This window comes from Phalacrocorax aristotelis, chromosome W (assembly GCF_949628215.1).
Source record: "Phalacrocorax aristotelis chromosome W, bGulAri2.1, whole genome shotgun sequence".
In the NCBI taxonomy this organism is placed as follows: domain Eukaryota; kingdom Metazoa; phylum Chordata; class Aves; order Suliformes; family Phalacrocoracidae; genus Phalacrocorax; species Phalacrocorax aristotelis.
The window spans coordinates 7,201,954-7,226,712 of NC_134310.1; the positions used below are offsets into that span (position 1 = coordinate 7,201,954).

A 24,759-nucleotide genomic window follows, 5' to 3' on the forward strand; every position below is an offset into this window, starting at 1 on the left:
TTTGACAAAACCCAGGACGCAGGACCAGTTCCCCTCTGCCTGGCTATCCTGGTGAGGGTGGGGGTTGCCCGGGCAATTGCCCAAGGGCATCAGAGCGCAGGGGTGCAACAAACACGCTTTGCGACCAGCCGCCGCTTCCTCGGAGCGCTTTGGTACCTTGTGTTGGCCTGACGGTGTCCCAGGAGCATTTGTGGTTCGGCAACAAAAAAACCCAGCGGGGGAGACACAGGAGCAGGTGGGAACACTGGTCCCGTAGTCCCAGAGCGAGCACGTGTCAGTCCCAGAGCACGTACGTGTCAGTCCCGAAGCGTGCGCGTGCACCACTGCGCTGGGACCAGAGGGATGTGCAGCCCGGAGCCCTCTCCCAGGCGGGTACAAGAGAGACCAACTGTCCCGTGCTCCCTGGCATGAGTGCTCTGGCAAAGTCAGAGCCAGGACAGCTTGTCTTGAAGGGCTGGAGGAGAAGGGTCAGGTATTTTTCCTTCTTCTTGGGCACTGATTGGTTCAAGTTTGTATCACAGTGAAGTCTGAGCAGTGGGGAAGAAACCCAAACCACCTTCCCTGAGAGAGAAAGCGTTGATTGCCCGCCTCGCTCAGGCTGGAGAGGACAGCCGCTCACAGCCAGGCACGTCCGATCCGCTGCTGACCACGGAGACGTCCATCGCTCGGTAGCAGACTCTGGACCTTTGCCGTCCAGCCAGCAGTCATGCCACAGGAAAGCAGGCGGACAAACCAGCCCCGTCCCACCGCCCGCCCGCGACACCACCAGAGCCCATCCCCAAACACAAGTAAACAGAAGGAGAAACTAAGAGGCACTAATAACGCAGATATGGGGAGACTCAGGCTTGCAACCATCAAGCCTGGCTCCAGACGACTTCGTCCAGCTGGAGAAAAGCCGAGTCCCTGTTTCAGATCTCCTGCAGCGAGTAGCCAGGGTCGCTGCGTTCCCGTTTCACCAGCGGCTCCCCCATGCTCCGGGATTCTGTGTCCACCTCGCTGCCCAGGTCACTCATGTCATCTGTAAGGGACAGGTCTCGGCATGAGAACGGCGACCGGAGGGGAAGAGGTCCTTTCTCCTAACAGAGCAGGGTGGAGGGGCCAGCACGAGGTTCCCCCTCCCACAGTGATTCAACCCTGACCCAGCAGGATTCCCCTTGAGGGAGAGGAGGTACCTTTGTCCAGCGGTGTTGGAGACAGAGGTGTGAGGTCACCAAACTGAAAGACAAAGGCATTACAAGGTGAGTGAGGCTTATGGAGACCAGACCTGAAGTTGGCATCTATTTCCAAGCAATTTTAACAAGCAGCCTAAGTGCTCCAGAGGAAGCACGAGCATCAGCAGTGCCGGCGGTGAAAAGCAGAAAGCAAAACCAACCACATATTTTGGGGAAAAGTCTGCCGCTGGCATTGAAGCCTCTGGGCAAACGCCACACGCAACAATCCAAGGCAGGATGGAGTTGTGGAACGAAGGGAGAAATGTTTCTGTCTGCCATGTCAGGGCCAAGTGCTGCCACAGACTGAAGGATGGTGCCTTTTCTCCAGCCCTCTGCATCTCTCGGGCAGCTGCTCAGGCATGCCAGCTATTCCCCTCTCCTGGGGCTCTACCATCGCTCCACCCTGCGCAACTCTGTGCAAAGCCTTCGCATTCGCGTCACGGAAGTGCTTTGCCTTGCAAGGCCGCCGTGTCAAGTGTAACCAGAGAGCTGGGGATATATTGGGTTCTGGAGACGTGTTGTCTCCCTCTATGACGAGGTCTGAAACACTAAATTGCTATAACAGTAGTGTTGAAAAGTCATGCAAAGTTGGGCAGCGGAAGGCACTGAGGAGAGCAGGAGTTTAAAAGTGAGCGATGGAAATGGAAGGACACGATTCATCCTCTCTTGCTGGGAAGATCCAGCCTCCTCCTGGAGAACAGAAATATTGCAAGAGTTGAAAGAAGGCAAAACCTGACGGATGAAAGCCTGCCACAGCTGGGTCTTGCTGGAAGCCACTCTCTGCCTTTCATGTTCCTTGAATACCAATAAAGACAGAGGTTTTGCAGGGAATAGCAGGAACTTACAGCGCTGCTGACTTGGGGCAACAGCATGGGCCTAAAGGGGGTGGGGGGGAAGGGACAGGCAGGCAGTTGATTTGCCTGGCTCCCCTACATGAGCTCTAGGGAAGGAAGAAAACAGGTATGAGCTTCAAGGAGCAAATGAGATCAGTTTCAAACTAACAGTAGTTGCTATATTGCTATCACAAGTTGATGAGGGCCTTTTAAATCTAGGCATTTTTCAGAGGGAAAGAGCAGAAGTGACCTCAGCTAGGCAGGACAGGACCTGCCTGCAAGCCAGGCACCGGATTTACTGGCTGATTGGTTAAAAGAAAACTCCAATCCCCACACACCCCCCAACACAAACAACCCACCGTTTCTCTTCTTCAAGTCAAAGACAGAGAGAGGGGCTGACTGTGCGTGTAACTGGAGCTTGCAGAGGCCTGAGCAAGTTCCGTGAACAGTACCACCGAAAGCTGCAGGGAAAGTACCTTTTGAACCTTTCTTTGCTTGGTTTAGTTTTTTTGATGGGTCTTTGCCCTGGCAGGAATCCCGCCATCAGGGTTGGTGCCCACAGGTAACGGAGAGAAGTAGGGAGATCCTTTTCCTCCCTCCTCCAGGCCGCCAAAGGCCAGCTGATGCTCAACTGCCCCCAAACCCACCAGCTCAGCTATTAGCAAGCCAGGATGGAAGGGGCTCAAGGAGCTGGATTCTTGTGACAGGCACTCAAAAAGCTCATACCTGCTTTGGCAATGATGGCTACAAAAACACATTCAGGGCACAGCGCTGTTTGTGAAACACACGAGTTCCAACCTCTTAAAGAGCTGCGTAGTATGGGTTTGTTTCTAGGGAATTAACAATTCTCACCTCTCCCATTACAGCAGTCGGCCTCTCCCCTGTTGCCTGGGCAACACGATGCTCTACCAGATAAAACATATATTCATCATAGAGCAGGCGAATCAGGTGGAAGGAACCAAAGCTGGCAGCACTGCGCAAGGTGAGGTCCCGGATAACCATGGAGCTGGAACACGGCCGGGAAACAAAATATTTGCATTGTGTTTTATACGTGCATCACGGCTGATGTGAATTCTGGACCCTGAAGGCACTGTGGGACACAGTGCTCTGTTCCTACCTCGAACCCAAGAGTATCAAAGCACTTTCAGAAATTAGTCCTATCCCCATCCTGAAAGGATGCAGGAGACACAACGCTCTGTTCAGATACCAGAGCAGAGCAATAATTAACCAGAGTTGCACGGGAATAAAGAACTTGTCCTTGGCTTTCCAAGGAGCTATTGACGTGCCCTGAGCCCGATGCAGAAATATCTCCAAAGTGAGAAAGAAAATGTACCTATAGAAAGACCATCTCAGCAAGACCTGTCTGGCTGCTTTGGGGAAGCTGGGAGTGCCCTCGTGATGCTTCAGGACTTGAGTAACAACATTATCCAGCCAGCTAGCCCACTGGTCCAGAGAACTCTGCTGCTGCAGAGTGAGCTTGAAATCCCGCTCCAGCTTCTGTACCATGCCTTCCTCGCACTGGCACACCCACGAGGCTTGCTCCTGCTCGGGAAGAAGGGCTGACAGTTACTCACGCCAAGCCTGCACGGTTGGTCCATCCCAACCTAGGAATTCAGCTGCATTTCTAGTAGACAAGGACCCCAGACCAGCTCTGAATCATGTCTCCTCCGAGCTGCCCTGACCACAATATTATTATGAGAACTATATTATTGTTGGTAGCACTGCTTCTTACAGAAGCTCCTTAGTACCTTCTCCACTACTCACAGTGAGATGGCAGACTTACCCGGGAAAGTAACACCCAAACCATTTAATTGTCCATTTAATTGCCTTTTAGTACTGGCAATAAGATGCTGGTTACCAGCAGACAACCTCATTAGAGACTCCCAGTTCTAGACAACACGACCGAGGAGCAGATACCGTAAGTTACCTGCACGTTGGTGAAGTCGACCCGATTGAGATCGCCGAGCATCTGGTTTATCTGGGAAGTGTTCTGCAGCACCGCACGGGCGGCCTGAGCCAGGCGGTTCAGCGATGCGTAGCTCCGTAACGTCTGCGCAAAGGCACTCACTACCCCCACCTGCAACACAGCAACGCAGGGCTCCGCGAGCAGGAGGCCACGGGGCTGGAAGGCAAACTCTTCTCAATGCTGAGCTCAAGCACACGGTGCGCATCAGCTGGGATCACCTGCACAGTCCCACCCACGCTGCTGCCCAAAGCATACCCGAGTGCTCCAGAGCACCACTTTTGCACCACCTATCGTGTCTCGCAAAGCAGCCTCTGCATTTCTTTTCTTTAAACTAAGAGGTTTCCTCACTCTGCCTCTAGCAGTGACCGGCAAGGTGAGAACCGGCTGCAAGAATCCATGGCTTCAGGAGAGGGGCAGTAGGAGCCTGAGGTCCAATCTCTGCAATGCCATTCAGTCCATGGGGTGTCCTGCAATTTTTAGTAGGACAGCTTCATGCCATGCAGAGATTTTCTTCCAGAAATCTTATCTGCAATCCCGGGACATGGGAACGGCTCAACGGACAGAGCACCATCAGCCTCTGGTACAAAGGGATTGCCCTGCCTGTCCTCCCACTCCTTGCCGATTTGCATGGATAATTATTCATTATATGGTGCTAGTCTGGAGTACATGTGGCCAAACCCCAGCAGTGATTTCCAGTCCCTGCGGAAAACTGCAACGCGCACACACTCAGTTCCTACCCCGGACCTGCCCCGTGCTCCCTCTGCTTACCTTGGCCCGGACAATCTCGGGGGGAAGTTCACTCATTGCGTTCATCAGCCACCCTTCCAAACTCTTGGCAAAATTACCAACTGCTTGTGTAAGCGTGCCTGCAAAGAAGTCTGCAGAGTTAGAAAAGCTGCTCCATGTCGTCTTGGGACACCACTTTCTAGCTGAGAGCTGCTGTGGAAAGCACAGCCGCTGATCTGGGTAGCTGTGAGCTCAACTTAGCGTCAGGGAAACCAGCTGCGTCCTGAGATGCACTCAAACTTTTCTTCTTATTCTCTAATGTTGTAACTCAAACTTTTCTTACCCTTACTCTTCTGCTCATTTTTATTCTTACTCTGACTCTCATTTTCTTAGTCATCTTCTTTCTTATCCTTTTCTTATCCATAGTCCTTCTGAGTGTTTTCCAAGGGTGAAATATGCTCTGTAAAGATACCCATGTCCCCCAGCATGGAGACTGACAGCAGCAGCCCAGAGGGACGTGGCTTTCCAGAGCTATTGTGGAGGCCTCGGGGAGGCTGACGCACGCGCTTTGCTGAGGAGGAGCCCAATCAGACAGAAAACCCTCAGTATCCCATCGCTAATCTCCCAAACAAAAGTTGACCCCAGATTTCCAGGAGGTGCAGTAGGGGACAGGATGGTTCTACACAAACAAAGGTACGATCTCCAAGGAAACACCTCGCAAGGATTAGCCGCGCTTCACTGTGCATTAAGCTTATGCCTTTACCTTGACTCCGAGCCAACGTCAGAAGTGATACGCAATCAACCAAACTTTAAAAAGCATGGAATTTCTAGGGGTCACAAAGTACCATCGACGTAGAGCAACGCGGCAGGAGAACTTCTGCTGTTGCCGTCATATTTTAGCCTGCATTCAAATCAAAACCCTCTACTTCAGCTTTTACAATGGAAACCCTCGTGGCAAGCGGTAGCCAGACCGAGTGAGTCACGGATCGCTGCTTCTCACACGCAACATCCCGTGACTCAGCCCAGCGAGGAGCAGGAGCCGAGCCGAGGTTGGGACCACCCGTGTCCTCCCAGCCACGCCGCAGGGTACTCACTGGGCACCGGCCTGAGCACGTCTGGGATGAGAATCTCCACCAGGGCCTGGTACAGGATGTGATCACAGTCTCTCATCCGTTTGAGGATGGGTTCGTATTTGCACAGAGTGATCAGCTGATCTCCTGGGAGGGTCCCTTTGTGTTCTTCGTCGCTGTGGGAGGATGAGGAGGGAGGCAGCGTTAGCAGCAGGTTTGCCTTCAGGGCATTCACCCTTCCTCTTGATTTCTAACCCTGGTTTTCAGCAGAAGAAAATCAGCTCGTCATGTTTCTTTCAAAAGGAAACGTTTGATCGCTTGTACAAGTCTCTGCCGACTCTGCAGCGCCTCTCTGTCCACGGGGTCAGAGCCCTGACCACAGCTTTCCCTCAAATCCCTAGCAACCAGTGCTTGGCCTTCGCTCCTTCCAGCTTTAGCTTGAGTTGCCTTTCACACACTCACGTTCATGTGCACCTGGGCATTGTACTTCACTAGAGTCGTTTCAGCAAGCAAAGGCTTAGCTGGTTCTTCCTCACGGACCCAGCTCTTTCCAAAACCTTCACACTCTCTCCTCTGCCCTCAACCTCCTCACCTGTAGCAGCGGGGACAAAATGTGTGCGGCGAATGGTTTTTGAGCAGATTAGCCGGTGTTGACAGATCCTACAAATAGCTTTGAGGTGTTTAACACCTTCAAATGCTGAATGTTTTCAGAAGGAAAAAGGTTTTGTGTTTTGATGAGAACAACGCATATTGTCTCTTAACCGAATGAGGTCAAACAAGCTGGTGTTATTTTCACTTTATAGGGGTACGGAAACTTATTCTGCATGATTAAGGCATAAGCTATTTGGTTAAACTGCAAGCAGAGAAAATTTAAGGCTTAAGCACTGCCAGAGCATCAAAGCAGGATTTTCACATCATTCGGGGTGACCCCTTCTTGTAAGAGGATGTTACCTAGATTAGGGGCCGGGAACTCAGGAAAGACATGGGTTACATCCAGGGGATAAAAAGGGTGGGGAAAGACGGTGAGAGTTAGGCAGGACTCAGTGACACTGGACTACTGATGAGGGCAAGGTGCTGCTGTCTTTCATGTTTCAGCTGGGGATGAAACAGGAGAAAAGAAGCCAATAATCTAGTGCTGTCCCCATTCACGCTGCTATACTGGGCAAAAAGCAAACAATCGCAGCCTGCTTTATTCAGTGTGGAAAGGAAAATGTTTTCTTTCCCTTTGTAATAAAAGGAACAAGAATACGTTGTCCTCATCTACTGCGCCTCCCATTACATTTTCTCTGGAGCTTGAGAAATGTCTCTGTGGTAATTTGAGGGTACAATGGAAAATATAATTGGACAAAGACGTACCAGCAGCAGTTGTACTTCAGAGGAGGCTCGGAGATGGCCAGGGTTTGTGTCGTGGCTTAGCCGGCAGCTCAACCCCACCCAGTCGCTCGCTCACTCCCCCACCGGTAGATGGGGGAGAGAATCAGAAGGGTAACGCTCGTGGGTTGGGATAAGAGCAGTTTAATAATGAAAATTCAAAGAAACAACAACAGAAATGCAATGTAAAGGAGAGGTGCAACGAGAGGTGCAACACCCCGGGGTAGGGGGGAAGGGAGGGGAGAGGGGGAACGATCCGCTCAAACGAACCGCACGTGACGCAGCCGCTCACCTGCCGCTGACCCAACGCCGCGCCGCTCCTGAGCCGCCAACTGCTCCCCCTTCATATACTGCTCCTGGTGTCACATGGTATGGCATGAACACGCCGTTGGCCAGTTGGGGTCACCCGCCCCCACCATGGCCCTGCCCCTCCCAGCCCCCCGCCCTGCGGCAGAGCATGGGAAGCTGGAAAGGCAGCCGCCCCCCCACAGTGAGGAGAATTAACCCCTTCTCAGCCAAAACCAGCACATTCTCCACCCCTTATTCCATACCATTTACACCATGCCCAGGTCCCATACGATGCAATACAACCGTACCAACCACCACCCTTCTCCTACCCATCCTTTAACATAATACACCGACATCATTCCCTTACTTCATGGACCTTCCCTGTAAGATGTCCATTAAAATGTCCATGGAGTTCACCCAGTCCATGACTCTGGGCTCCATCTGCCGTATCAGTCTTTGGGGGTGGGAGAGGTGGTGTGTGTGGCGTTGGGTTGCTGCATACCGAGTCGGTCATCCTTCCATCACTGCTGCAAGGCTTGTTTCACAGTTGATCTTCCATGGGTTGGGAGGCTCGTACTCTGATGTCATTGATACAACACGGAGGTGACACACAATATTATATAGCAGTTCACATTGTGGCATTCAGTTCATAGCCCGTTATCGCCCAAAATCAAATCCCCTTGAGGCACCCATCGGATTTCTCCATCCTCCCGCATCACCCACCAAGTGCACCCAGGTCCTCGAGCAAAAGCAATCCCACGCGTGGGTTTGCCTTTGCCTGAGGCAGGAAGGACCCAGACTCTTTTGCCCAGCATACTTTTTGCGTGCACTGCAGGGACTCTGTCCCCTTCCACAGTATGTAGGATTTCTGACTGGGCAGGGCCAGCTCGGTTGGCAGATCCCCTCGTGTTGACTAACCACGTGGCTTTTGCTGAATGTGTATCCCAGTGCTTGAATGTCCCACCCCCGCATTGCTCTCAGTGTCGTTTTTAAGAGTCCATTGTACCGTTCAATTTTCCCAGAGGCTGGTGTGTGACAGGGGATGTGACACACCCACTCAATGCCGTGCTCTTTGGCCCAGGTGTCTATGAGACTATTCTGGAAATGAGTCCCCTTGTCTGACTCAGTTCTGTCTGGGGTGCCATGTCGCCACAGGACTTGTTGTTTGAGAGCCAGGAGAGTGTTCCGGGCAGTGGTGTGGGGGACAGGAGATGTTTCCAGCCAGCCCGTGGTTGCTTCTACCATGGTGAGCGCATGGCGCTTGCCTTGGCGGGTTTGTGGGAGTGTGATATAGTCAATCTGCCAGGCCTCCCCGTATTTATACTTCAGCCATCGTCTCCCATACCACAGAGGCTTTACCCGCTTCGCTTGCTTGATTGCAGCGCACGTGTCACATTCGTGGATAACCTGCGCAATAGCGTCCATGGCCAAGTCCACCCCTCGATCACAAGCCCACCTGTATGTTGCATCTCTCCCTTGATGTCCTGACGTGTCATGGGCCCACCGAGCTAGAAATAGTTCACCCTTATGTTGCCAGTCCAGATCCACCTCAGCCACTTCAATCTTGGCAGCCTGATCTACCTGCTGGTTGTTCCGATGTTCTTCAGTGGCCCGACTCTTGGGGACGTGAGCATCCACATGCCGTACCTTTACAACCAGGTTCTCTACCCGGGCAGCAATATCTTGCCACATTGTGACGGCCCAGATGGCTTTGCCTCTGCGCTGCCAGTTGCTTTGATTCCACTGCTGCAGCCAGCCCCACAGGGCATTTGCCACCATCCAGGAGACAGTATAAAGATAGAGCACTGGCCACTTTTCCCATTCAGTAATGTCCAAGGCCAGCTGGATGGCCTTTACCTCTGCAAAGTGGCTCGATTCACCTTCTCCTTCAGCAGTTTCTGCTACTTGTCGTGTAGGACTCCATACAGCAGCCTTCCATCTCCGGTGCTTTCCCACAAGGTGACAGGACCCATCGGTGTACAGGGCATACTGCTTCTCCTCATCTGGCAGTTTGTTAGAGAGTGGGGCTTCTTCAGCACGTGTCACCTCCTCCTCTGGTGATATTCCAAAGTCTTTGCCTTCTGGCCAGTCCATAATCACTTCCAAGATTCCTGGGCGACCGGGGTTTCCTACTCGAGCCCGCTGGGTGATCAGCGCGACCCATTTACTCCGCGTAGCATCAGTTGCATGGTGTGTAGAGGGGAGGTTCCCTCTGAACATCCAGCCCAGCACTGGCAGTCGGGGTGCCAGGAGCAGCTGGGCCTCAGTACCAACCACTTCTGAAGCAGCTCGGACCCCTTCATATGCTGCCAATATCTCTTTTTCAGTTGGAGTATAGCGGGCTTCGGACCCTCTGTATCCCCGACTCCAAAACCCTAGGGGTCGACCCCGGGTCTCCCCATGTGCTTTCTGCCAGAGGCTCCAGGTAGGGCCATTCTCCCCGGCTGCAGTGTAGAGCACATTTTTTACATCTTGTCCTGCCCAGACTGGCCCAGGGGCTACTGCATGAACTATTTCTCGTTTAATCTGTTCAAAGGCTTGTCGTTGCTCAGGGCCCCATTTGAAATCATTCTTCTTCCGGGTCACTTGATAGAGAGGGCTTACGATCAGACTGTAATTTGGAATATGCATTCTCCAAAAACCCACAACGCCCAAGAAAGCTTCCGTCTCCTTTTTGCTAGTTGGTGGAGACATGGCTGCTATTTTCTTGATCACGTCCATTGGAATCTGACGACGACCATCTTGCCATTTGATTCCTAAGAACTGGATTTCTCGTGCGGGTCCCTTTCACCTTACTTTGTATTATGGCAAAACCAGCTTTCAGAAGGATTTGGACTATTTTCTCTCCTTTCTCAAAAACTTCTTCCGCTGTGTTGCCCCACACAATGATGTCATCAATGTATTGAAGGTGTTCTGGAGCTTCTCCCTGTTCCAGTACAGTCTGAATCAGTCCATGGCAAATGGTAGGACTGTGTTTCCACCCCTGGGGCAGTCGATTCCAGGTGTACTGGACGCCCGCCCATGTGAAAGCAAACTGTGGCCTGCACTCTGCTGCCAGAGGGATTGAGAAGAATGCGTTAGCAACATTGGTTGTGGCATACCACTTGGCCGCCTTGGACTCCAGTTCGTATTGAAGTTCTAGCATGTCTGGCACAGCAGCACTCAACGCTGGAGTGACTTTATTCAGGCCACGATAGTCTACTGTTAACCTCCACTCTCCATTAGACTTCCGCACTGGCCACATGGGACTGTTAAAGGGTGAGTGGGTCTTACTGATGACTCCTTGGCTCCTCAGTTGGTGAATGAGTTCATGGATGGGGATGAGAGAGTCTTTGTTGGTGCGATATTGCCACCGGTGTACAGCTGTGGTGGCAATTGGCACCTGTTGTTCTTTAACCTTCAGCAACCCCACAACAGAAGGGTCCTTCGAGAGGCCAGGCAAGGTAGACAGCTGTTTAGTTTCCTTCGTCTCCAAGGCAGCTACACCAAAAGCCCACCTGTACCCTTTTGGGTCCTTGACATACCCTCTCCTGAGATGGTCTATGCCAAGGATGCACGGAGCCTCGGGGCCAGTCACAATGGGGTGCTTCTGCCACTCATTGCCAGTTAGGCTCACTTTGGCCTCCAATACAGTTAGCTCTTGGGATCCCCCTGTCACTCCAGCAATGCTGATGGGTTCTGCCCCTTTCTAGTTTGATGGCATTAAGGTGCACTGTGTGCCGGTGTCCACTAAAGCTTTATGCTCCTGTGGGTCGGACGTGCCAGGCCATCGCATCCACACAGTCCAGTAAGCCCGGTTATCCCTTTCCTCCACCCGGCTGGAGGCAGGGCCCCTCTAGTCCTGATCGTGGCAGTCACAACTCACCTCTTGCAAATGTGAATCAGGAGTCCCTCTATTACGCTTAGAAATAAAACCAGCGCTTCTACTCCTCTGTCTGGGGACTTGCTCAATGGAAACTGGAGCAGCAGCTTTCCTGGAAGAGCCTCCCTGAGTGCCTGTTCTTCCTTGCAGTTCACGCACTCGTGCCTGTAGGGCCGAGGTAAGCTTGCCATCCCACCTCATCATGTCCTCTCCGTGGTCACGCAGGTAGAACCATAGGGTGGCCCGTGGTGTGTATCCCCTCCTTTGAGCCAAAGGACGCTTATTCCTAACAGCTGAGACACTACCCTGTCGAGGTGGGGAGTAGGACAGATCTTCTTTGAGTTGCTGGACCTCTTGGGATAGTTTCTCCACAGCAGAGACGAGCGAGGAAGAGAGATTTGTTTCATAATCCCGGAGTCTATCAATCACCTCCGCCACCGTTGGTGTCTCGTCACCTTTCCAGGACATCACTGCCAATGACTTTGCATGCGAAGATGGTGCGCTCCGTACAAACTTGCGCCACGTGGGTCGTGTGCACTCGGCTTCATCTGGATCTTTGGAGGACCATTGATCGTCCAGGTCACCATAAATCACCTCAAACACAGCTAATTCCCTTAGATACTGGATGCCTTTCTCCACAGTTGTCCATTTTCCTGGGCAATATGTAACATCTTCTTTAAAGGGATACCTTTCCTTCACTCCGGGCAGGAGTCGCCTCCAGAGGCTGAGGGCTTGTGGTTTTTTCCCAGTTGCTTTGTCAACGCCCCCTTCCCCAGAAAGGGATCCCAGTTGTCTGGCTTCTTTTGCCTCTAGTTCCAGGCTACTGGCCCCATTATGCCAGCATCGGAGCAGCCAGGTGACAATGTGCTCACCTCAACGATGGCTATAATCTTTTTGCATATCTCGCAACTGGCTGAAGGACAGGGATCGGGTGGTCTCTATTTCATTTATGACTTCTTCCTCCTCTCCCCGTGACGGCCCTGGTTCTTCATCATCCCGTTTTAAATGAGTTGATGTCCGCCTCCAATATTTCATCTTGTGTATGGGGGCAACTGATACTGGTACGGGTTGATTCTCTGAGCCAGCTCCGGTACTTGTCGTGGGGGTTTGAGTGGCTGCAGTGCCTGTCCTCAGGGCTGGAGTGACTACAGTGCCAGTCACTTTGCATTTCAACCCAGAGACATTCTCTTCCCCCTGGGGGCACTGACTACTGTTGGGCAGGGCTCGGTATGCATGGGCCAGGCCCCAGCACCTTGCAGTTAGCTGTGTCTCTCTGGAGTTCCCAGCGTAACAACATACTTTCTCCAAATATTCTACTAGTTGTTTAGGATTCTGCACTTGCTCGGGGGTGAAACTCCAAAACACTGGGGGTGCCCACTGCCCTAGGTATTTGCCCATGCCCATGCTATCCCACATGCCCTGCCACTCGTAACTATCAAGCCTTGGGGCAGATTTCTGGGTGATATTCTTCAGTTGCTTAGTCCAAACCAAAACAACATGCCCAAAAACTAACAATAAGTGCACCTTAACCACCCAAGGATGGTCAAGATACAAAAAGGTTGTTGTAACAAAGGCACAGACATCATAGCACAAAGTTGCAAAGGTGCGGCTCTGTATTTCCTCCATATAAAGTCTCTCCGAGGAGGAGGTATAGTTGCTAAGTGCCTCAACAAGGTGGTATCCCAAGTACAGTAACCGTTTCAGCAAAAAACACCCAAATACCCGATAAAGCTGAAAATGAATGTTTGTGTAAGAAATCTCATAGGAAAAATGTTACTAATCACAGCAGAACACAGCAGACTAAACAAACCCACACCGATCTTTAACACCAACTGCAAAAAGAACAACATGGTGCTGTGACCAGCAGCTGTTATTATCTCCAACCCTTGAGCCCCACGTTGGGCGCCAAAAAGACTGTCGTGGTTTAGCCGGCAGCTCAGCCCCACCCAGTCGCTCGCTCACTCCCCCAGCGGTAGATGGGGGAGAGAATCAGAAGGGTAACGCTCGTGGGTTGGGATAAGAGCAGTTTAATAATGAAAATTCAAAGAAACAACAACAGAAATGCAATGTAAAGGAGAACAACGAGAGGCACAACACCCCGGGGTAGGGGGGAAGGGAGGGGAGAGGGGGAACGAACCGCTCAAACGAACCGCACGTGCCGCAGCCGCTCACCGCCCACCAACCCAACGCCGCGCCGCTCCTGAGCCGCCAACTGCTCCCCCTTCATATACTGCTCCTGGTGTCACATGGTATGGCGTGAACATGCCATTGACCAGTTGGGGTCAGCCACCCCCGCCATGGCCCTGCCCCTCCCAGTCCCCCGCCACGAGGCAGAGCTCAGAAAGCTGGAAGGGTAGCCGACCCTCCACAGTGAGAGAATTAACCCCTTCTCAGCCAAAACCAGCACAGATTGGTACCTCTGCTGGAGAGGATGGAGACACATAGATCCATGACCAGCAAAGCCAGAGAGCCTGTCTCCTAAGGAGAAGATCCTTATGGGTCATCTGCATCGGATACATATTGCAGCCTTTGCAATGAAGAGACTCGCTCTTCTCCCTCCGGCTGCCTGCCTTAGCAAGGCTCTTCAGGACCTCCACGCCTTCCATCCAACTGGGACAAAACCTGATGGATTTTAATTTTAAACATACTTAGAGGGAACCAACAGGCCTGAGGGCACAAGGGAAAAGTCTTCCTGTGGGTGTGGGAGTCAGTAAATAAACTTAGCAAGTGTGATGTTACAAGAGCTTATTTCAATATATCCTATATAGTATCTATATCATATACAATACTGTAGACTTATTAGCCAAGCAAACAAATGCAGAACAGCTGGAGCTTGCTGGGCAAGACCTTCCTTCCTCTTAAAGTTATAAGCCTAGACGTGAGGTATCTAACACATGAAAGCAGCCTCCTCACCTATGAATTGCTGTTGATGTTGACTTTGAGCAGCAACCGATTGCTCCGACGTAGTGCGCGGGTTACTATTGGACCCACTCTCTGCTGTACCACCCGTCTTCTGCACTGGTCTATACCTCAATTTAGAGCGTGGCTTGGGATTTACAGAGGCACAAGCAAACACGTAGACATTATTTGCAACACAGTCATGCAGACTTTTGTGTTTCTCATGTCATACAGGAGGTTAACATTAAAGGGCAGCATTTTGAGGGTTGACACTTTATAGCATCTAGTCAAGTGGAGGGGCAAAATGAGAAACTCCTTTTGAAAAGCACTCCTCAAGACAGAATGAAAGGGGTTCGGAAGTTTGCCCAACTTCGGGGTGGGTTGGTTGGGGCAGAAGGGGATGTCGTAGGTTTGCTGGTATCTGTTGTGTTGGTTTCTGTTTCCATGAAAAGCTGTTCCTGCAAATGGCTGTGTGCCTGCGTGGGAGGGGGAGGGAGCACAGGGGCCACCGGGAAAGGGCACCCAAGGGGTACAGAATCCCTGCTGAGCCCCAAATCACAGCCAGCGAGCCCCAAAGGGCACCAAGACACAGCCAGGACCGACTCACTGCCCACAGGGCAGGCAATGGCAGGGGGGACAGCACGGACACAGGCTTCCCCGGGCAAAGCAGCCCTTTGGTGGGGGAGCCACGACAGACAGCTCCTTGCAGGACTCACGGACACAGCCCCACGCAGAAAGCAGCACGGGGCCCCTGGGACAGGGACACAGCTCGGGGGCTGGGGAGGGCACAGACACGCCCCCACAAGGCCTGCAAGGCCTCCGTCTTGAGCACGACCAGCGTCCCCTCCAGCAGGGACAGGGCTCGCTGCAAAGGCCCTCAAAGCCAATCAAGGCAATCACACCCTTCCTCACTCCCACCTCACTCAGCTCCAGAGACTGGCTTTGCCTCCCTCACCCACCAAAATAACCCAAATCACCCCCAGAATGGGGAGGGAGGGAGCTGCAGGCCAGCCAGGGAAACCCCTCCCCTTCTCTGCCTCCACCGTGGGCAGCTGCAACACCAAATAGGATTGGGGGAGGTTTGGGGGTGAGAGGGTTTGGGAATAATAAAAAAACTCACTGCAGCAGCCAGAAAGTGCCTGGAAGATTCATCCCTCTTTATTGCCTATTTCCCATCCGAGAGCCACAACGTGGGCTAGTGCAGCCAACGACGACTTCGGGGAGCCACCTCGGCTTTGCGGGTAGGGCTTGCAGAAGGTGCAGGGTGAGGTCCCGTCAGAGCAGCCCCAGCACCGGTGGTCGTAGGGGATAAGCCCCTTCCTTCGGGCATTGCCGTGATGCCACTGGGGTGCTGGGAGCCCCTCTGGAGCCTGCACAGGCGCGCTCTCGGTGACACCAGCATGGTATGGTGCAGCTCCTGGGGTTGCTGCTGCTCAGCATCTCATCTCACATACTGACCTGCTCCGAGCATCGTCATCAACCGATAACTACCGTCCCCTGCACCAGCTGCACCACCACTGCCCGCAGCTCTCAGGGCCCACACAGAGTTATTCTGATCGAGTGAAGTGGAAACGAAAAGAAAGAAAAATCCCCAAACGCAAAGGTAAATGAGCCTCAGTGCCGGAGGGTGAGCTTTCCTCTCCCCGTGCTGCTGCTGAAGCCCTTGGTGCCATCAGGGCCATTGGGAGGCGAAGCACCCCACCCCGCAGGCCAAGGGGCTCAGGCACCCGATTTCCTGCCAGGGAATTTCTGGGAGGAGGTGTGGCATGCAGAGCAGGCCTGCTGCCCCTGGGTGCCCACGTATCCACCCCGCTCCCCCAGCCGCAGCCATGGGGCCACTCCCTCCTGGAGCGGAAGCCATGGCAGCCACCGGTGCCCAAGCCCATCCCGAGTGGGGGGAAGACTTTCCTGGTAAGGAGCGATCTTGTAAAGGTGTTGCTGAAGTCCCTGGGCTGGAAGGTGCTGCATGGGCAGGTGGGTGCCGAGGGTTCCGTGTTCAGGAGCAGGGACGGTGACACTGGAGCATTGCCTGACTCCGGAGAGCGGTAGAGCAGGGAGCCCCCAATGCCATAGGGGAAGATCGTGGCCGCCGCCTGCACCTTCCAATCGCACTGGTGAACCAGCTTCTTCGCCACCTCCCTCTTGTTCTGAGGTTCCTTCTTGGAGACCTTCCAGCAGAGCCAGACCACCCTGATGCTCTCACCGCACCGGTGGCTTCGGCGGCCGAGGTGCTCAAAGGCCCTGCGGGCGCTCCCCAGCCTATCGTACTCCACCAGGGCACAGCGCTTTCTCAGCAGCTCGGGGAAGAGCGACGTGTATTTCCGCACATCCGAGGGCAGCTTGCGGCCCGGCCGCAGGATGCGGATGGATACAATGGCACCAAAGGGGCTGAACATACTCACGATGGTCTCGATGAAGTTATTCTGGATCGGCGGCAGCAGCTCCCAGGCCAGCAGCAGTTTGCTGGGGGAGAAGCTCCGCAGGCACTCGGGCAGGGGGACCCGCCGCCTCACTTTGGTGCCCTCCTTGTTCACTTCCAGCAGCTCCGAGAACTGCAGGGCGTAGAGTGTGAGCCGCCAGTCACGCGTCAGGTATTTCATCTGTGGGAGAAAGGGAGCCACTGTGTCCCCATGAGTGTCCCCAGGCAGGGACCACCCTCAATCCATCATACAGGCACGCTGAAGTCACGGCAAGGCACCATCCCCCTTTCACATGAGCAGATGCGGGTCTGCAGCAGGTGGTCTCCAGTGCCCCCTGGATTGCAGCAACAAGCTGCCGCTTCCCAGTACCTCACACCACCAGCACTTCACTGCGCTTCTTTGGTTAAGGGATGGTCTCTCCCAAAGCAGCGCGGGGGGACAACGGGCAGAAGAGGCAAATCCAGCACTGAGGACTGTTCACTGCTTCCCCAGCCACCCTCCCTGGTTGCAGAACTGCTGCAGCACATCGAGGGCAGGGAGCAGAGCCCAGCTCTGCACCACCAGCACTTCCCTGGGACACAGACAGCCTGAGGGGAGCCTGGACCTCCCCACACACCCCTCCAGAGACAGACAGAGCACACCCAGACACCCTCCACCCAAAGGCCCTTTCCCACCCCGGCTGGCAGGTGCCATGGACTGCCTACCTTCTTGAAGGATGTCAGCAGTTTGATGCTGACGAAGCCCATCTTCTTCTTTTGGACATGTTTCAGAAGGAAAGCATCCTTGGCCAGGTTCTCATCAGAAAGGTAGAACTCCACCTGGGACACAATCCTGCGGACCAGCTGCGGGTCGGGGGTGGAGGAGCTGCAGTCCAACAGATCAGCCCCCCAAACATCACTTACATCAGAGAAGCTCCTGGCAGAGCAGCAGAGACAGGGGTGTGAGCTGGTGGCCTTTGGGACGCACAGCACTGCCTGGTCTCAGCTACAACAGTGCAGATGGCAGAGACACCGCAGAGACCCAGGGCCATCAGCTACAGGGGAGCAACGCCAGCCTGCACCCCGCGTGCCTCCCGATGCTGGGAGCACCAGTGCCAGACCGTGAACCCCAATCCATCCCAGACAAGGGACACATTCCCCTGGGGACAAACACGAGGCAAGAGCAGGGCTCAGCCCCCCCACTCATCCCAGCGGCCACGTACCCGTTGAAGCTTCTTAAGAAGTCCTCCTGGCTGAGCAGGGCGAGCGAGCGGCTCTGCGGTGGAAGGAGATGCCGCGCCGGGAAGGAACTCCTTTGTTCCAGCTGAGGGGTGCTGCAGCTGGGCTGGGAAGCGAGCCCTGAGGCCACCCCAGAACTACCTGATGACATTGCCCTTCACCTGGGATATTACAAAGGAGAAGCACAGTGCTAGGAGGCTTCCCAACTGCAGCCAGCCCCAGGGCAGAGCCCTGCTCTGGGCTGCAGACCCCAGCCCAGGGATGGGGGAGCAGACGCAGCTCATTGCTGTGCCCTTACCTGCTTAGCAGTGCTGAGAAAGGCAGAAAGAGCTGGCTTTACCTCCTAGAGACCTGCAAGCAGCAGGCCCCAAACCTCCCCTCCTCCAAACTAAGGCTCCTAAAAGACAAAGTGAAATGAAGAGAGGTAAAACCCTTAGAGCACCCAAGCTGCTGGCTTATAAAGGCAGCCACTCAGAATGAGCTGCAGCAGGCAGTTATGGGCCTGCCCCCTCTGAGACCCAGCAGGCTCCAGGTGAAACCTGTCTGCTGGTTAAACAGCCCCAGCTCAGCCCCGGGAGCAGCCATGATTGCTAAGCCAGGCCAGGTGGGCAGGGGAGGGGCAGAGCCACTGGCACTGGTACCGGTACCCAGTGGTGCCCGGTGGTGCCCAGCAGGGTGGTGAACTGCTGCCATGAGGCATCTTGATCTGTGCCTCAGTTTCTGTGTCTTGTGCAGAGGCAGTAAGAGTGACCTGGAGGTGGAAGGAGGGTTGATTCCAGGGCACTCTTTGGGCTCCTGGTGCTGCCAGAGTGACAGGCAAAGGTCTTTCTTCCTGCAGCAATGTTCCTCATCCCAAGGAGAGGGAGCAGAAGAGCCCCAAGAATGGGCTGAAGCCCAGGGAAGGGCACAGGCCCCCTGGGAGGGGGTGACACTGTGGGGCAGGATGGCCCATAGCTTCAGTATGAGATGGGGAAGGAGGCCCGCGATGAAACTCATCCTTGATGCTTGACCCACCACCATGGGCAGCGTGGAGATGGGGACATGGCTGTCAGAGCAGCGGGGGCTTGGGCAGGCAGGGTGGCCGTGCCAGGGCATGGTGGGCTGCCCAGGCGGCCGAGAACCGGAGCTGCCCATCTGTGCAGGCATGGGCTTTAGCCGATGTTGCTCTGTGCCCTGTGGCCACAAGGACCAGCCAAGGGCTCGACACGCGTCCACCCTGAGCTCTCAGAACAACCTGTCACCAGACTGGCAGCACCTTCCATGCGGGCAGCCTGGTCCCCGGCTGCAGCACTGCAGTCTCCCCTGCCCAAACACCCTGCCCCAGCCATGCAGGGCTGCTGCCGATGAATCCCCGGGCTGTGCCGCACTCTCCAGCTCAAAGCTCGTCCTTCTGGGATGAGTCCCGGGGACCAGCAATGCCGAACCTCTTCTGGGGTGTCACAAGCCCCCCGTTTTCCCTGGGGGCGGTGCACTTGCTGTCACTCCCGTACCACCTCCTGCCGCTCTCTGCTGGTTGGGAAGCGTGTGTCGGTGAGATGGTGGGTGGAAGAGAATGTCCTGGGGTGAGAGGTGGCCTGCCTGGCAGGGGAGCTGCCAACAGCCACGGTCCCTGAAGGGTGGTGGCACTTGGTGGCAGGGGACAACGAGGGCACACCTCACCTGAACTTGCAAAGGGTGGCAGGACACTACAGGGCCGAACTCCACCCCCCCCCCCCCCATCTACGTTGCCTCTAGACTGGAAGTACCTGCTGCTGCCAACCAGCCTTTGCCCACGCGCGGGCACGGCCTGTCCCTGGCAGGCAGCAAGGGGCCGCGCAGGCAGCCCCGCTTCCCCCGCCCTTCGCTGGGGTCCCATTGCCGAGCCCGGCAGCTCCCCGGCCTGCCAGCCCAGCCCCGCAGCAACGCTCGCGCCGGAGTCTCTGCAGGGATTTGCCCCCCGGGGAGGGGCGATGGAGCCAGCAGCGAGCCGAACGGGGCCGGGGGCGCCTTCTAACGGCAGCATTCTGAGCTGCGCTTCGCTTTCCACCTGCAGCCGGGTACGCTCGGGGTCAGGAGGGGCTGCTCTGCTCCCCAGGGGGAAATAAGGCCCTCGTTCCCGCCCTGAGAGCTGGTATCCGAAGGAAGGTTCAGGCTGGTCCAGCCGTCCCCGCAAGACGGGATAATCCAGAGGGGGAGTGAAGCGAGCAAGGACACAGAGGGAGAGGCTGACGGTAAAGCTTCCCATTCCCAAGGGGTGAGAGCAGGAATGACCTGTCAGCCGGCACATCCCTGTCTCGCTGCTCCCATCCTCCACACCTAGTCTGGAAGCATAATTAGAAAATGCTTCTTGTGGCCCCGTGCAGAGCTGCAGCCTGACCTTTCAGACGCTTCTCCCCTCCGTGAACTTTGGTGTAACGGGCATATTACCCCTTGTGCTGGTTTAGGCTGAGAAGGGGTTAATTCTCTCACTGTGGGGGGTTGGCTACTCTTCCAGCTTTCTGAGCTCTGCCTCGTGGCGGGGGACTGGGAGGGGCAGGGCCATGGTGGGGGTGGCTGACCCCAACTGGCCAACGGCACGTTCATGCCATACCATGTGACACCAGGAGCAGTATATGAAGGGGGAGCAGTTGGCGGCTCAGGAGCGGCGTGGCGTTGGGTCGGTGGGCAGTGAGCGGCTGCGGCACGTGCGGTTCGTTTGAGCGGTTCGTTCCCCCTCTCCCCTCCCTTCCCCCCTCCCCCGGGGCTTTGCGCCTCTCGTTGTTCTCCTTTACATTGCATTTCTGTTGTTTCTTTGAATTTTCATTATTAAACTGCTCTTATCCCAACCCACGAGCGTTACCCTTCTGATTCTCTCCCCCATCTACCGGTGGGGGAGTGAGCGAGCGACTGGGTGGGGTTGAGCTGCCGGCTAAACCACGACAGTCTTTTTGTGCCCAACGTGGGGCTCAAGGGTTAGAGATAATAACAGCTGCTGGTCACAGCACCATGTTGTTCTTTTTGCAGTTGGTGTTAAAGATCGGTGTGGGTTTGTTTAGTCTGCTGTGTTCTGCTGTGATTAGTAACATTTTTCCTATGAGATTTCTTACACAAACATTCATTTTCAGCTTTATCGGGTATTTGGGTGTTTTTTGCTGAAACGGTTACTGTATTTGGGATACCACCTTGTTGAGGCACTTAGCAACTATACCTCCTCCTCGGAGAGATTTTATATGGAGGAAATACAGAGCCGCACCTTTGCAACTTTGTGCTATGATGTCTGTGCCTTTGTTACAACAACCTTTTTGTATCTTGACCATCCTTGGGTGGTTAAGGTGCACTTATTGTTAGTTTTTGGGCACGTTGTTTTGGTTTGGACTAAGCAACTGAAGAATATCACCCAGAAATCTGCCCCAAGGCTTGATAGTTACGAGTGGCAGGGCATGTGGGATAGCATGGGCATGGGCAAATACCGAGGGCAGTGGGCACCCCCAGTGTTTTGGAGTTTCACCCCCGAGCAAGTGCAGAATCCTAAACAACTAGTAGAATATTTGGAGAAAGTATGTTGTTACGCTGGGAACTCCAGAGAGACACAGCTAACTGCAAGGTGCTGGGGCCTGGCCCATGCATACCGAGCCCTGCCCAACAGTAGTCAGTGCCCCCAGGGGGAAGAGAATGTCTCTAGGTTGAAATGCAAAGTGACTGGCACTGTAGTCACTCCAGCCCTGAGGACAGGCACTGCAGCCACTCAAACCCCCACGACAAGTACCGGAGCTGGCTCAGAGAATCAACCCGTACCAGTATCAGTTGCCCCCATACACAAGATGAAATATTGGAGGCGGACATCAACTTGTTTAAAACGGGATGATGAAGAACCAGGGCCGTCACGGGGAGAGGAGGAAGAAGTCATAAATGAAATAGAGACCACCCGATCCCTGTCCTTCAGCCAGTTGCGAGATATGCAAAAAGATTATAGCCATCGTTGAGGTGAGCACATTGTCACCTGGCTGCTCCGATGCTGGCATAATGGGGCCAGTAGCCTGGAACTAGAGGCAAAAGAAGCCAGACAACTGGGATCCCTTTCTGGGGAAGGGGGCGTTGACAAAGCAACTGGGAAAAAACCACAAGCCCTCAGCCTCTGGAGGCGACTCCTGCCCGGAGTGAAGGAAAGGTATCCCTTTAAAGAAGATGTTACATATCGCCCAGGAAAATGGACAACTGTGGAGAAAGGCATCCAGCATCTAAGGGAATTAGCTGTGTTTGAGGTGATTTATGGTGACCTGGACGATCAACGGTCCTCCAAAGATCCAGATGAAGCCGAGTGCACACGACCCACGTGGCGCAAGTTTGTACGGAGCGCACCATCTTCGCATGCAAAGTCATTGGCAGTGATGTCCTGGAAAGGTGACGAGACACCAACGGTGGCGGAGGTGATCGATAGACTCCGGGATTATGAAACAAATCTCTCTTCCTCGCTCGTCTCTGCTGTGGAGAAACTATCCCAAGAGGTCCAGCAACTCAAAGAAGATCTGTCCTACTCCCCACCTCGACAGGGTAGTGTCTCAGCTGTTAGGAATAAGCGTCCTTTGGCTCAAAGGAGGGGATACACACCACGGGCCACCCTATGGTTCTACCTGCGTGACCACGGAGAGGACATGATGAGGTGGGATGGCAAGCCTACCTCGACCCTACAGGCACGAGTGCGTGAACTGCAAGGAAGAACAGGCACTCAGGGAGGCTCTTCCAGGAAAGCTGCTGCTCCAGTTTCCATTGAGCAAGTCCCCAGACAGAGGAGTAGAAGCGCTGGTTTTATTTCTAAGCGTAATAGAGGGACTCCTGATTCACATTTGCAGGAGGTGAGTTGTGACTGCCACGATCAGGACCAGAGGGGCCCTGCCTCCAGCCGGGTGGAGGAAAGGGATAACTGGGCTTACTGGACTGTGTGGATGCGATGGCCTGGCACGTCCGACCCACAGGAGCATAAAGCTTTAGTGGACACCGGCGCACAGTGCACCTTAATGCCATCAAACTAGAAAGGGGCAGAACCCATCAGCATTGCTGGAGTGACAGGGGGATCCCAAGAGCTAACTGTATTGGAGGCCAAAGTGAGCCTAACTGGCAATGAGTGGCAGAAGCACCCCATTGTGACTGGCCCCGAGGCTCCGTGCATCCTTGGCATAGACCATCTCAGGAGAGGGTATGTCAAGGACCCAAAAGGGTACAGGTGGGCTTTTGGTGTAGCTGCCTTGGAGACGAAGGAAACTAAACAGCTGTCTACCTTGCCTGGCCTCTCGAAGGACCCTTCTGTTGTGGGGTTGCTGAAGGTTAAAGAACAACAGGTGCCAATCGCCACCACAGCAGTGCACCGGTGGCAATATCGCACCAACAGAGACTGTCTCATCCCCATCCATGAACTCATGCACCAACTGAGGAGCCAAGGAGTCATCAGTAAGATCCACTCACCCTTTAACAGTCCCATGTGGCCAGTGCGGAAGTCTAATGGAGAGTGGAGGTTAACAGTAGACTATCGTGTCCTGAATGAAGTCACTCCAGCGTTGAGTGCTGCTGTGCCAGACATGCTAGAACTTCAATACGAACTGGAGTCCAAGGCGGCCAAGTGGTATGCCACAACCGATGTTGCTAACGCATTCTTCTCAATCCCTCTGGCAGCAGAGTGCAGGCCACAGTTTGCTTTCACATGGGCGGGCGTCCAGTACACCTGGAATCGACTGCCCCAGGGGTGGAAACACAGTCCTACCATTTGCCATGGACTGATTCAGACTGTACTGGAACAGGGAGAAGCTCCAGAACACCTTCAATACATTGATGACATCATTGTGTGGGGCAACACAGCGGAGTTTTCTCTCCTTTTTGAGAAAGGAGAGAAAATAGTCCAAATCCTTCTGAAAGCTGGTTTTGCCATAAAACAAAGTAAGGTGAAAGGGACCCGCACGAGAAATCCAGTTCTTAGGAATCAAATGGCAAGATGGTCGTCGTCAGATTCCAATGGATGTGATCAAGAAAATAGCAGCCATGTCTCCACCAACTAGCAAAAAGGAGACGGAAGCTTTCTTGGGCGTTGTGGGTTTTTGGAGAATGCATATTCCACACTACAGTCTGATCGTAAGCCCTCTCTATCAAGTGACCCGGAAGAAGAATGATTTCAAATGGGGCCCTGAGCAACGACAAGCCTTTGAACAGATTAAACGAGAAATAGTTCATGCAGTAGCTCTTGGGCCAGTCTGGGCAGGACAAGATGTAAAAAATGTGCTCTACACTGCAGCCGGGGAGAATGGCCCTACCTGGAGCCTCTGGCAGAAAGCACCAGGGGAGACCCGGGGTCGACCCCTAGGGTTTTGGAGTCGGGGATACAGAGGGTCCGAAGCCCGCTATACTCCAACTGAAAAAGAGATATTGGCAGCATATGAAGGGGTCCGAGCTGCTTCAGAAGTGGTTGGTACTGAGGCACAGCTGCTCCTGGCACCCCGACTGCCAGTGCTGGGCTGGATGTTCAGAGGGAACCTCCCCTCTACACACCATGCAACTGATGCTACGCGGAGTAAATGGGTCGCGCTGATCACCCAGCGGGCTCGAGTAGGAAACCCCGGTCGCCCAGGAATCTTGGAAGTGATTATGGACTGGCCAGAAGGCAAAGACTTTGGAATATCACCAGAGGAGGAGGTGACACGTGCTGAAGAAGCCCCACTCTCTAACAAACTGCCAGATGAGGAGAAGCAGTATGCCCTGTTCACCGATGGGTCCTGTCACCATGTGGGAAAGCACCGGAGATGGAAGGCTGCTGTATGGAGTCCTACACGACAAGTAGCAGAAACTGCTGAAGGAGAAGGTGAATCGAGCCACTTTGCAGAGGTAAAGGCCATCCAGCTGGCCTTGGACATTGCTGAATGGGAAAAGTGGCCAGTGCTCTATCTTTATACTGTC

At 54.1% G+C, this 24,759-nt stretch overlaps 2 protein-coding genes across 2 annotated transcripts; both read right to left on the minus strand.

The window, feature by feature from the left end:
• Positions 1-908: 908 nt before the first annotated feature.
• Positions 909-15,702, minus strand: LOC142049719 (DNA-binding protein RFX2-like). Its single transcript, XM_075077651.1, is given in 11 exon segments — positions 909-1,018; positions 1,173-1,215; positions 2,897-3,050; positions 3,378-3,586; positions 3,972-4,121; positions 4,779-4,876; positions 5,831-6,042; positions 6,184-6,188; positions 6,603-6,800; positions 14,242-14,373; positions 15,676-15,702. Coding segments are annotated over 11 exon segments (1,338 nt in total).
• Positions 15,703-15,839: 137 nt separating this feature from the next.
• LOC142049720 (la-related protein 6-like) lies at positions 15,840-18,013 on the minus strand. The gene is given in 4 exon segments (XM_075077652.1): positions 15,840-15,907; positions 15,910-16,825; positions 17,350-17,560; positions 17,847-18,013. Coding segments are annotated over 4 exon segments (1,362 nt in total).
• Positions 18,014-24,759: the final 6,746 nt, after the last annotated feature.